Here is a 12,499-nt window from a genome sequence, read left to right as displayed (position 1 = left end):
TCTTTGGCAAAATGTCTTAAAACCTACGAAGGGACAAGATAAGAAACATGAGACAGAAAGATGCAGAATGAGACACGAGATGGCGCACTATTCAATGTCAAGGTTATTGGTTTGTCACAACATGTCCATGTAAAAATCCACATGAAGCAGAATGAGATATTGTTCCCCACAGGACCAGGTAATAAGTCAAAGAATCAATTATGCAAAGAAAACTTTAAGCAACAAGAAAGATGCAAATCACTAGGAAGCAATTTTTCTATGAGGGCTGACCAAGGCCACTTTGGCAGGCTGATGGGTAAGACTGGGATCAAACCACCGACTTTCTGTGGTTTCTGACTTTTCCTCTTTAATGTTAATCAATAGCATTTATCGATGAAATTAATAAGTGGGAAGTTAATATAGATAGAAAGGCAGGTCAAAAATTCCAAGACCACTTTCCCATTCAAGTGTTTTGTTATCAGTAGATTTTGTAGAGGAGCCTTTGTCTTATGTGTCCTTGTATTGAAGTTAAGGGGTTTACAATGTCGATCTCAGTAAATTGAACTGTTATCACAATAACAACATTATTGTCTATGTCAGATAATCAGCATCTTATGAACCAAGGTGTGATAACCGTATCCTTCTGTGTGGCGCAGGCAGCCCGGCTGAGATGTGCCAGCTCCAGCCCGGAGACGAGGTGCTGACGGTGAACAGCCAGCAGGTGGCAGAAATGAGCTACACAGACTGGAAGTCCTGCATGGAGGAGGCGCTGCAGGACGGCAGTCTGGTCATGGATGTTCGCCGTCACGGCAGAAACAGTGAGTCATCCGACCACCGTGCGCGTGTGCGTGAGGTTGACTTGAACCCCTGTGAGGGTCACATTCCCGGACTGACAGTCCCACTTACGCAGCGTGCGTTGCTAAACAGTTTTGACACTTTAAATTGGTGCGTAAACTATTGTGAAATCATCCATGAATGATTTCATGACAGTGAAACGGTGAAGGGCCCGTGAGGCTTTTCCTCGTCTAATGAACAGAAACTGTTATTGTGGAGACCGCTGGAGTCTTTTTCTCACCCTATGTTTCCATAGCCTTCTGGTCAGTTCTTCTTTTTGTTGTCTTTTGTGTCTAGTTCCTCTCTGTTCCCCTGTTGAGAGCTGATCCAGCTCAGGCCCACGGTTCTGTGAGAGGGCTGTTTTCACAGTGTTAGTGCCACAGGCTTCTTCTGCATCAGTGACACCTCAGAAATGTGATAAACCACCCGCAGTAGCTCACCTGCACTAACACACAGTTCTGGGTATAGTAGTGTGGTTGTGTCCGGTGGTTGTGAGTCTGTTGTAAACATTGTGTAGGTTTAAGCTGCATGGCTGGGGAAGGTGGGTTCTCTGTCACTCCCTGCTGCTCTCTATAACAACACCATCACACAAACCTTGTCCCCGGCTTTTTAGTCCTCTTCATGCAAGTAGACACCTCTGAGTCAAATGCTGTATTTCACATATACAGACCAACACTCATGCACAAAATCCTTTTTTTTTGTTTGTGCATACACACATTGTGTGTTTGTGGCATTGCATTGTCTGCCTGCAGACTGGGACAGAGACCAACCTTCCCTGCCATTTAAAAGCCATAAGACCATCAATCTGACCAGTACGGATCATCCGATACTTCTAGGTTCCCCTGATTCAAACACTGCAACCTCCAGCCTGGATTTCACCTCGCGCATGACCTCGGAAACCCTGCTGCCCAAAGAGCTCACCGCCAACTCAGGAGTCGTAAGTTACCCAGAACCACCCAGGTTGACTCAGGTTTGGTCAGATTTGAACCTGTCATTGTTCCTGGCCCTGTGATTTTCTTCTTTTTTCAAAAATATGTGACATTATGTCTCTCTGCAGGATTTGGCTTCAAATGGAGTTAATGGAAGTTTCTACCAGAAGCCGGTGACCATGAGGAACAAAGGTAAAGAGCAGAGGGCAAAATCTGAAATCAGTTTCTGTGCTGAATATCATTTTGTTGATGTGGGAGAACATGGCACTCAGTCGAGCACATACCTCCGCTGAGGCCCAACAATCTCCTTAATTTAAATCAAGATCCACCATATTTCACACACTCATAGCAATAAGTTCCCTTAATGATCCTTTTTTTTTATCTAAAACCATGACTCTTTCTCTGACAAAAACAGGGAAAATATTGAAAAATGCATTGTTAATCCACATCCTGATTTGGATCCACACCAACATTGATATAGTGCATCCTTCCAAACAAATAGACCAACAAACGGACAGGGCTGAAAACAACTACTGTGGACAATAGTCATCTTTACTGTCTGATACATTTCAAGCAACTTATAGTGTGTATGAAATTCCTGTTTAAGCGATATCGTATGTTTCTCCTCTGGTTAAATGTGCTTCTCTCCTCACTTTATCCTGTTCTCATGTAGAGTCAGAACCCATATCTTTGAGAAACTTACAACGGCGATCAGAGTTTTTTGAACAAGGTAAAAAGCAAAAAAGAACCAGCACTGACCAAAGAGGGGTGGGCGTGTCTTTGTATTCATATAACGTCTGTGTAATCTGTTGGCTGGGTTCTCTGTGCCTCTGTGTCATTTCTGCGTCTCTGCTGAAGTTCTCAGCTTTCCAAGGAATTTTTGCATGTTCTTGTCCGCCTCATGGTAAATGCATAAGGAACCCGTTATAAAATGATAATCATTTCAGGACTGAAATCCTCCGTGGCTCTTTCTTGGGACCTTTCCTTTTGTGTGACAGTCTTGTCTGGTGCCAAAGCTTTAACCCTTGTGCCCCTTCCCTCCTTCAGGCGGCTCAAGGTCCAGTGTCAGTCCGCTGGTCTACCTCTGTGGTAAACTGGGTTGAATGTGCAGTGATCCCCTCACCTTCACTTGGTACAGCCTGGGACACTGACATCCTGTTTAAGAAACTATTTTAATAATTCATTGTTGAAAAAAAGACCTAAAGAAATACTAAAAATGAAAAGAGAATATTAAAAACTCTGCGTATTCGGCTGCGGAAGAATGTCAGACACGGTGTCAGCGTACCAGCCACAAATACATATCTGAAACTCCTGTTGTGTTTGCGGTGTTTCTGAGTGGTGTCCAGGTTTAATGCATGGTTACGCAGTTTGCTGAGCATGAACTCAAACTCCTTCCTGTTGCTTTCTTGGCCTGTATGTGTTGAAGCGTCTCTCGTTTACTTTCAGAATGACTCTAAACTTTTGCTGCCTCTTGTGCTGCTGATGCATGTGTTTCCCTTTTCCGTTTGTCCAGTTTCACGATCCGATTATTGATTTTCCTATTCAGAACTATTGGGCTGGCAATGTAAATGTCAACAAGCGGGCGATCTTTGAATTCAGACAGTCAATCAACAAAGTGAAATTTGACCTTTGCTGCTTTGAGGCCGATGAAAAACATCAATTAACTCGGGTTTTAAATGTCATTTGCAATCATAAATTGATGCCTGACTTTAAAACGAAATTGAAACTTTAATAAGCCGCTCTACTTTGTGTTGGGACGGCCTCTGGGTTGACTTGGATATTCACATTTAGTTTCATTGGTCTGTCTCTGCATGCTACAAGTACTGACTTGGTAATTTTCTTTGTGTTTAAGGAGGACCAGAGTCTGCGATGCCAGATGTGAGTCAAATTACCGGTGCATCAAAGCTGGTTTATTTTTAATTTAGAATGACATTATATTTGAAAGCAAATACCACAAAGCCTTGATCCATTATTATGCATTTGACATGCACTGCTAGTTCACTTCAGAGGCAGGTTCACTCTGCTTCACTGTGTTATTCCACTGACTGCAGGAAACCTCAATTCGATTATGAATCATTGAATATATAAAAAGTATATATGAAGATGTATATGAACCGAACATACTCAGGACTGAGGGTTATATATATTAAATCCATGGTATTTTTGGGCTATAACGATCAAATTGATTGACAATAGCACCTTATCTACTGATAACTGCGTGGAGTAACAGATGTGGACAGATGTTTAATTGCTGTTTCAAGCAAAAACACCAGAGGCAGTCGGAGGTGTCAGGAAACAACTGGTTAAATCATGCAGGTGTTCCAGCGGACCGATGTAACAAGCCGTCTTTTTTTCAGATACCTGTTCCCTCAATCACTCCCTCCTCCAGCCGCTGGTCCTGGGACCCAGAGGAGGAGCGCAGGAGACAAGAGAAATGGCAGAAGGAACAGGAGCGCCTCCTACAGGTACGTAAAGGCATGCGCATGTAGCAGCAATGTTACACTACACCCCCAGCCTATACTAAAGGAGTCTGGTAAAAGAGACCTGCAATAACTCCTTCCCACGTGAAGATTATAATGTTCAGGCTTTGTTGGAACCGAGATCAGCAGTTTGTGTTCAGTTAAATCGCGAGAGTCATAAATGTCATAAAAACAGGAATGAAGTCTCAAAACAAAGAAACACTCAAACTGAAACTGGACATGGAGTTTATAGGCCATTTAAAATAATGGAAAAATACCAAATGAAGCAACCTCAACATTAATTTGACCTTATAAGCAGCTGTAAATCATGTATGTGTGCCATGTCCCAATGAGACGAGAGCACCATGAAGCAGGGTCTGCTCCTAATAGGCTGAAAACAGAGAACCTCAGACAGGGCTCAGGCAGCTGAAGGTGAAGCATCTGTCGAGTAGCCAATTTAAATGTAGTAGAATCCTGTCAAAACATGTTTCTGCGGGTGTTATTTCTGGATGGAGATCAGAGGGGTCAGAGCAGAGCGGTACTCCTCCAGTCTCTCTCCCTGTTGGATAAACGGCCTGATATCATGATGTGCCCGGGAGACTTCCTGCCCAGGGCAAGCTCCTCTAGGTTGTTATCGACTTTCAGGATGGTTAGGTAACGTGTATGTGAGCTCGGTAGTATATAGAAATAACACAAGCATCTTTTTATTCTCCATTTCATTACTTTGACCCCCAGTTGGTGCACAAGCCAGAAAATAATGTTCCTGAGATAAAAAGTTACTATGATTTATTTTAGATGTAGTCTTTTTTTGTATGGGAAACACTTTGGAGTGTGAATCATGTGTCAGCAGCAGTTTGTTGTGGGGATGCAGATCCTAAAATGCCTTACACAGACAGAATGTGGAGACCTACAGCTTTTAGATTTGTCAAGATTGTGTGAAGATTGAGTCCATAACAAACCTAACGTAGCGTGAAATGCTTCCAGCCACATCTAGCAGTGTAGCTTTGTAGTGTGTGTGTGTGCATGTGTGTGTGGACCTTACCCCCAGCCACTTTGAGAGTGAATGTGGGATGATCATTCTACCGTTGCCACACATGCATCATCTTCATCATCATCCTCATCCTATGTTTTTCATCCAGGAGAAATATAAACGTGACCATGAGAAGCTGCAGGAGGAGTGGCTGAGGGCTCAGGAGGAGATCGACAACACCGTGGACCAAGCAGATTTTGCAAAGGTATTTTAAATTTGCAGGGAGGAACTTCTGTCTCCCCTCTCTGGTAATGGCAGGTAACTCCAAATATTTTGCATATGCCAACCTGTCTATTGGTAGAGAGGCACCATCCGAGTCTACCCTCAGTTCCTCCACATCAGCTCCTAAAGCCCTCAACCGTCGTCTTTTCTGAATGCAAGGTTTCTTTTTGTATCTGTAGCTCAGACACTTGTCTTGAACTCTTCTCGGGTTCCCCCGTCAAACTCTTGGCTTTCAAGCCTGCTCCGCTGTTATGTGGTTTGTTCTGCTCTTCATTTCTTGCAAACCAATCTTTCCTGCTGGTTTTAAAACAAATTGCTGCCGGTACAATTTGCAGGATTATCTCCACAGATAGCAGATTTAAAACTCATTAAGAACTAAATACTCTGTGGTGTACAGAGCGATTTACCTGCAGCGGATTGGCTTTACCAGTTTTAGTTGTATCAGAACTCTTTTGTTGGGACTCTAGTGTAATTTTCATTTGTATGTATACATCCTACACAGCTTTGTTTGTGTCTAAATGAATACCTAGATACTTGAAACATGAATTGGGGCCATCTCAATGTGGCAATAAGCTCTGAATCATGACATTACATTGGATGAATCAATCCAAAGGGATTTGATGATCCAGCGGTTGCCTGATCAGATTCTGTCTTTAAAGGAACTGTTACATTTCACATCAGAAACAGAGTGATAGAAAAGCAAATCAACTAGAGGTCATGTGGATATTCACACAGGAGACTCAGCATGTGGGAGTATATCCTCTCTATAATGCCAGCCCATGTTTTGACACAAAAAAAAAATATTCCTCAATTTCAAAACATTTACTGATTTTGGTCACCACGGGGAATTTCTCCACTTTGGTTTCAGTTCCTCCTGGAGGGTTAATGAGGGTGAGATCAGTTGAGGCTCTCATGTGCTCCAATGCTTTCTCTTTGTCTTTCATCTGTCTGTGCAGCCCGGCAGCCTGGAGGGGAACAGCCACAGCGTCAGCCCACACTCGCCACTCTTTTCTGTCAACCAGCCCACTTCTACTCAGCGGGAAGAGGAAGAGAGAAAGAGGAAGGAGGAGCAGGAGCGCCAAAGGCAGGAGGAGGAGAAGAGGAAGCGGGAGGAGGAGGAGCGAGAGCTGCTGCGTCTGCGGGAGGAGAGGGAGCGGAAGGAGAGGCAGGCGGAGGAGGAGAGGAAGAGGAGGGAGGAGGAGAGGAAGAGGAGGGAGGAACAGGAGAGGCAGGCGGAGGAGGAGAAGAAGAGGAGGGAGGAGGAGGAGAGGGAGAAGAGGAGGAGGGATGAGGAGGAGAGGAAGAGTAGGGAGGAGGAAGTGAGGAGGAGAGAGGAGCAGAGGGAGGAGGAGCGGAGGTGGCAGGAATCTTTGGAGCAGCAGCGCAGGGAGCGGGAGCGAGCCTTCCAGCAGCAGCAGCAGCAGCAGCAGCAGCAGCAGCAGCAGCAGCAGCGGTCAGTAGAGACGCTGCTCCTCCTGTTCTCTGCATAACACTCACATGTCTTTTGTCCCTCATGCACATATGAACACACTCCCATGTCAAACAATACACGCTTTAACATCTGTGCATGGACATAACTGCAACTAACGTGTTTGCATGTGCTTTGTCATCAACCTCTGTGCTGTCACCCATCTCCCTGCACACCGCTCATCACCACAGGGCTGCTGGCTCCGATGGCTTTAGCATGAATCCTCCACTGTCCTATACTGACAGGTCAGTACAGGATCTGTGGTTAATAAACTGCACCTGAAGCCCGGAGATAAGGTTTCTTTTTATCTTCAGTTAATCAGCCAAAGTCGCAGATAAAACCTTCTCGTACAACGCATACCTTTTATTCTATGCATGTTTACTTTATTGACTGTTTCGATCAATAGTAACCATAATGCCTTAGTTTGATCCAAATTTATTACAATGTTTCAATATAATCGCTTTAAAAGTTGTAATAATAAAAACTTAACGACAGATCCCAAATGTATATCGCGTATCTATATGCTGTATAATGGCATATAGAATGGAAATATAAAGACCCAACAGTCTCTCTCCAAATTAAATCAAAATGCACACATTCATAATTCATATCAGCTCCCTAAATATGCCTATTTTTTCTGGGAACAATCACTAAATTATATAAAAATCCCTATTATGCACTTTTGACTGTTAATTAATGTATTTGTTAACAACTGTAGCCCCTCCTGTGGACATTCATGTGGAGGCTGCTGTATAAAGAACAAAAAGATGATATCATACAGTTGTCATGACATAAAAAATGTCTTCATATGTGAAGTAATAGTTTTTAATCGTAAATGGGAGGGACTGTGAAGGGAATTTTATTCATTTATCTGCAACAGTACTCGTCTTGGTGACACAGTTTGTCTGAATTGTACCAAAGCTGCCAAAACAGCGTATGATCCTGCCAAAACATCCACTCCTGTTTTTAAAGAAACAAAGATGAAGTTCTCACTCATACGTCATTTTAACCTAAAAATAAAAAACAGAAAGCAGAGAGAAACTGAAAGCCTTACAGTAGAGACATAATTCAGCATTTTATATGTCATATGAGTCATTATTTTTCTACACTTTTCCTGCACAAAAGAAAATGCTCTCGTCTTTACTGAGTAGCTGATGTCCAGTAGAGGTTTTATATATGCATTTGAACAAATCCCTCAAATAGAAGGTCATGAAGTGGAAAGTCCTCCAGAAAGCGGGTTAGGTCTCCAGCTGGGATCGAAATTACCTGAGATTTGTCTGTAATCAGCAGTTTCCCTTTATGGACAAATACAATCAGCAGTTTCCCTTTATGGACAAGTACAATGTTATTGTGTCAAATCAAGGAACACTGTTGTGTAACCAAAGTGAGATATTCTTTATTATTGAGTCGGTCATACTCCTGGTCACATAAAAAATCAAATGAATTTCTAGATTAGTATATGTAGTTTATCACTGATTACTGTAATTTGTTTAATTACATGTTTTCTTTTGTCTGACAGGGTAAAATCCCAATCGTCTCCCCAGCTCGACGAAGAGGAAAAACCTCAGAGGAGAGGTCAGTTTTCTATATTCATTCTGCATTAATTAAGTTTTACTGTAAACGTAGTGGTAACTTTTTTGTGGGTGCAACATTGACATCAGGCTGATATAAGGTCTGCATTGGCCTGTTGATCGCCTCTTTTTGGTTGTTCAATGAAAGACTATGTACACATGTTGCACATGCACCTGACTGTAGGTGTGAACGTGCAGCTGGGGGGCATGGCCCACTGGCTGCTGGAGGAGCAGTTGAGGAGCGAGCGTAACAAGCAGGCCCGAAGTCAGAGGGCAGCGTCAGAGCTGGAGATGGAGCGCAGAAACATCCTCAACGCCATGAGATACAGAGAGCCGGAGAGAGGTTGGCTCGGCCCTCGAAGCTCCGCCCTCTCAGTTTTAATCACCAAAGAAAATCAGTTTTTGATTTGAATTTTTGGATCAGCTGATCAATCACTTGTGATATTTCAGCTTATCAAGATGTAGCTTCTTGATTATGGCCAGAAAATTGCATGGAAAAAATGTACTGATTGATTATAACTGGATGGATTTAATGCATTTTTGCATCCGTGATTTCAAAATGTTTAAAGAAATCGTCTATTCTTATGCTGCTGCTCGTTCATCCATAATAAGACTTGGCGAACACAGAAACAATTATTTCCAATTTCTCTTCCCGTCTCAGGTTGTGATTTTACCCGGTGTAATGCTTTGTTCCTCTCTGTGGGTGCAGTGACAAGTGGAGCTGGACTAGATGAGAGGAAGGGACTACAGCCCCTGACGCATGCTGAGCTGGAGAGGCAGCAGATCCTGGACGAGATGAAGAAGAAAGCACCGCTGCTCACGGACAACAGCTGGATCCGCCAGCGCGACGCTGCCACGGCCGCCAACAAGGAGAGTGACTTGCCACCCATGCGCAGGTAAAGTCCACCCAGCAAGTAATCCCATCTCTGTTGTGTGATGATGGCGTTTGGCTTTTTAAACTTACTAAAATTCAGTTAAAGGTTCAGTGTGCAGAATTTAGTGACATCTAGTGGTGAAGTGGCATGTTGCAGCTGAATAACCCTCACCTCACCCCTCCCTTCCAAACATGCTAGAGAACCTGTGGTAGCCTTCAGTTCTCATAACAACCCAAAAGGTGTTTAGTTTGTCTAGTTTGGGCTACTGTAAAAAAAACATAAAAACATGGAACCCTTCCACCTAAATCTTACACACTGAAGCTTTAATTTGAAAAGAAAACATTTATTCGTCTGGCTGCCACTCTGACCCTGCCCTGGCTAAATGGGTTGCACCTTTAGATATCAAATAAAAACTGCTGCGGCAGGTGCAGTTGGTAGCCAGACGCCTTAAATGGCTCTACTAACCGGCTTACTTGGGCGTGGCGTGGATTGGCTTTGCAGGGGCGACTCTCTTGACAACTTGGACTCCTACAACTCATGGCGCTCGTCATGGACTCCCAGGAGCAACTCTTACGTCCAAAATTACGCCCGGCCTCACTCTGCCCTCTCTGCCAGCTCTTCTGTTTACGGTGGCGGACAGAGGCCCCAGAGGCCCACTTCCTCCACCCTCCCCTCCTCCTACTCCATGGGCTCCCTTCGAGGCGGGGCAGGAACCCCCTCGTCCCCCTGGTCCCGGCAGACACCTTCCCCCACGCCCTCCTCTCAGTCACCCACAACCTCTCCGGAGCCTTTGTCCGAGGCCGGTGCCCTTCAGCAGCAGAGCAGGTAAAATGGCTGCCTCGCCTAACGCTCCCAACAAGCTGCGTCATCCTATCACTGGTATACTGGGTTTTAATGTATGGTCAAAGTGGTGGTGTTGTTGTTAAACCATAACTCTGGTGAGGGGGGGGAGCGGTGTCAAAGGGTTTCTTGAATCTTCATCTTTCTTAATATGTGTTAAGTGTTGTTATAAGTTGTTGCATTTGATATTGAATTATGTGACATGATCTATACCCTCACCCTCTATTCCAGATATACACATAGAGCCTATATATACTCTGTGTGTGTGTGTGTGTGTGTGTGTGTGTGTGTGTGTGTGTGTGTGTGTGTGTGTGTGTGTGTGTGAAAAGACCCAATGTTTTCAAAATCATTACCTCAAATCTTTGTCGGAGCTAAATATAAATATATATTCTTCCTTAAAACAAAATGAAAGAAATATTGTCATTATACAAGTAATTTACCAGTTTACCCATTGTATACCAGTGTGCTCTATTCATGTGTTAACATTAATATGTGAGTCTTGCACTCGTGTCCGGCTCTGGAATCACAGCTATACGTTCTGTAACCCAGGTCAGTGAGTGGCAAGAAAATCTGTACGTTCTGTGACAGCCCTCTGGGAAAGGGAGCGGCCATGATCATCGAGTCCCTCGGGCTCTGTTATCATTTGACCTGCTTCAAGGTGAGAGCTGGGCTCCCGGAGGCCACGGAGCACATCTGCAGCACGACTCTTCACCAATCCTCCAAAAACTAACCTGATCACTTCCAGACTCTCTTTGTTTCCCTCTTGTTACCAACCTGTTGCATCTGGAGGTCCTGATCCCTACCAGTAGATCTTCTGTACCAAAGCATGACAAACTAATCAACCCCTCACGTTGTTTATTCCTGTAAAAGACGACTCGGATTTTGGTCTCCTGCATCTGAATGTTTTTTGTCAGTTGACTTTGATCCTCTTCTTCCCTCACTTTTCTCTTTCTGTACATACACTTAAGGTATCTCTCTCTCTCTGTCCTCATCCCTCCGCCTGTGGACTCAGACACTTCTTTGCAGCTTCAACGAGCAGAGCAGGTCTCTAACTCTCCCCTCTGCTAAACCTCCGCAGTGTATCGACTGTACGGCGAACCTCGGAGGATCGGAGGCCGGCGCTGAAGTCAGGATACGAAACAAGCAGCTCTACTGTAACTCCTGCTACATGCGATTCAAAAGTGAGTGTTTGACGAACCCCAGCAACACCGAGACGTGTTGTGTTGTTTTATTGAAGTGTAATGTTGCTAATGCTCGTTTCCTTTTCAGCCGGCCTGCCAACCGTCATGTGACGTCCTCCAGCAGATTGATGAAGAGACGACCTGTGACAACAACCCATGAACATCAGAGCCGTCGCAAACAGCCGGAAACACTCGGCTCGTACACACTTCCATTACCGACTCTAGAAAACTCCCTTTTGTCTCATTGAGCAGAATCATGTTGTGTGTTTTTACAGTGTGCGATTGAGAGGGTATAAGCTTGCAAAGACGTTATCTACTTTAACACGTTTATATCGTATTAAGTATTACAGCCGTGCAAAGTTTAAGGGTTGTGCATGCACTAGAGGTTTTTTTTCCAATGTTTTAGCCGTGAAACTAGTCGAGCAATAAACAGACTTTAAGATCCCACAGGCGGGGGCTGTCATACGAGACAGATTTTCTAGATATTGAGAGAGAACCCTGCAGGATCGTCCTCTTCCTTCTCGTTTTCACGCTTTTGTTTTGTTTTCTGCTGAATCTCGTGATATCACATGTCTTTCAGCCAAGGTGTTCTCGTCATGTGTATGTGCCTTTTTTCATTGGTAACAGGGAGAAGTGATTAAGATTAACAGAATTATTTCAAAATATATTTAAAAAGAGAAACTTCTGCTCGGATAGCACTTGTCTGGAGTTATCGCTGATAGATGGAGGATTGTACACAGAAGCAGGTTTCCATGTGAAGATTATATATATCCTATTGAATGGCATTGAGGCAAAATGGCAACATTTGTAAATAAAACGACTAAATCCTCGCCCTGTGCTTTTGTTTTTGTTGGGATTGTGTAATCCTTTTGTGGGGATATTCAGGAATAGCCTATGATTCAAGGCTTTTCCTGCCTCTGTGATCACAAATCATTATACTCATCTTTCTCCGTCCGTCCCTCTCATTCTCCGTCTCTCGGTAGCGCTACAGTCGAAATGAAAGGAATTTCAATGAGCCTTTGTGCGAAGGTTCAGAGGACCTGCCTGCTTTGTGCTGTCCAAAGCCAATTTGTCATGCATATTTCATTCAGTGTGCCTGCATTACATTTGA

At 43.9% G+C, this 12,499-nt stretch overlaps 1 protein-coding gene across 4 annotated transcripts in view; it reads left to right on the top strand.

Moving 5' to 3' along the window:
• lmo7a (LIM domain 7a) overlaps nucleotides 1-12,218 on the top strand; it is a 47,496-nt gene extending 35,278 nt beyond the window's left edge. Inside the window, exons 15-31 of one of the 4 annotated variants that reach the window (XM_062403052.1) lie at nucleotides 636-797; nucleotides 1,566-1,750; nucleotides 1,871-1,934; nucleotides 2,416-2,472; nucleotides 2,790-2,831; nucleotides 3,595-3,620; nucleotides 4,100-4,207; nucleotides 5,341-5,436; nucleotides 6,410-6,906; nucleotides 7,113-7,166; nucleotides 8,441-8,496; nucleotides 8,677-8,835; nucleotides 9,202-9,388; nucleotides 9,869-10,192; nucleotides 10,757-10,865; nucleotides 11,286-11,388; nucleotides 11,477-12,218. In XM_062403052.1, the coding sequence (XP_062259036.1) occupies nucleotides 636-797; nucleotides 1,566-1,750; nucleotides 1,871-1,934; nucleotides 2,416-2,472; nucleotides 2,790-2,831; nucleotides 3,595-3,620; nucleotides 4,100-4,207; nucleotides 5,341-5,436; nucleotides 6,410-6,906; nucleotides 7,113-7,166; nucleotides 8,441-8,496; nucleotides 8,677-8,835; nucleotides 9,202-9,388; nucleotides 9,869-10,192; nucleotides 10,757-10,865; nucleotides 11,286-11,388; nucleotides 11,477-11,499 (2,252 nt within the window). In that variant the 3' untranslated portion in view covers nucleotides 11,500-12,218. The remainder of the gene's footprint in view (nucleotides 1-635; nucleotides 798-1,565; nucleotides 1,751-1,870; nucleotides 1,935-2,415; nucleotides 2,473-2,789; nucleotides 2,832-3,594; nucleotides 3,621-4,099; nucleotides 4,208-5,340; nucleotides 5,437-6,409; nucleotides 6,907-7,112; nucleotides 7,167-8,440; nucleotides 8,497-8,676; nucleotides 8,836-9,201; nucleotides 9,389-9,868; nucleotides 10,193-10,756; nucleotides 10,866-11,285; nucleotides 11,389-11,476) is intronic. The other 3 variants (XM_062403053.1, XM_062403054.1, XM_062403055.1) reach the window with 3 other exon arrangements.
• Nucleotides 12,219-12,499: the final 281 nt, after the last annotated feature.

This window comes from Platichthys flesus, chromosome 13 (genome assembly GCF_949316205.1).
Source record: "Platichthys flesus chromosome 13, fPlaFle2.1, whole genome shotgun sequence".
NCBI classification, from domain to species: domain Eukaryota; kingdom Metazoa; phylum Chordata; class Actinopteri; order Pleuronectiformes; family Pleuronectidae; genus Platichthys; species Platichthys flesus.
Note: the sequence above shows the minus strand (reverse complement) of the source record. Positions and strands in the feature narration are given on the sequence as shown.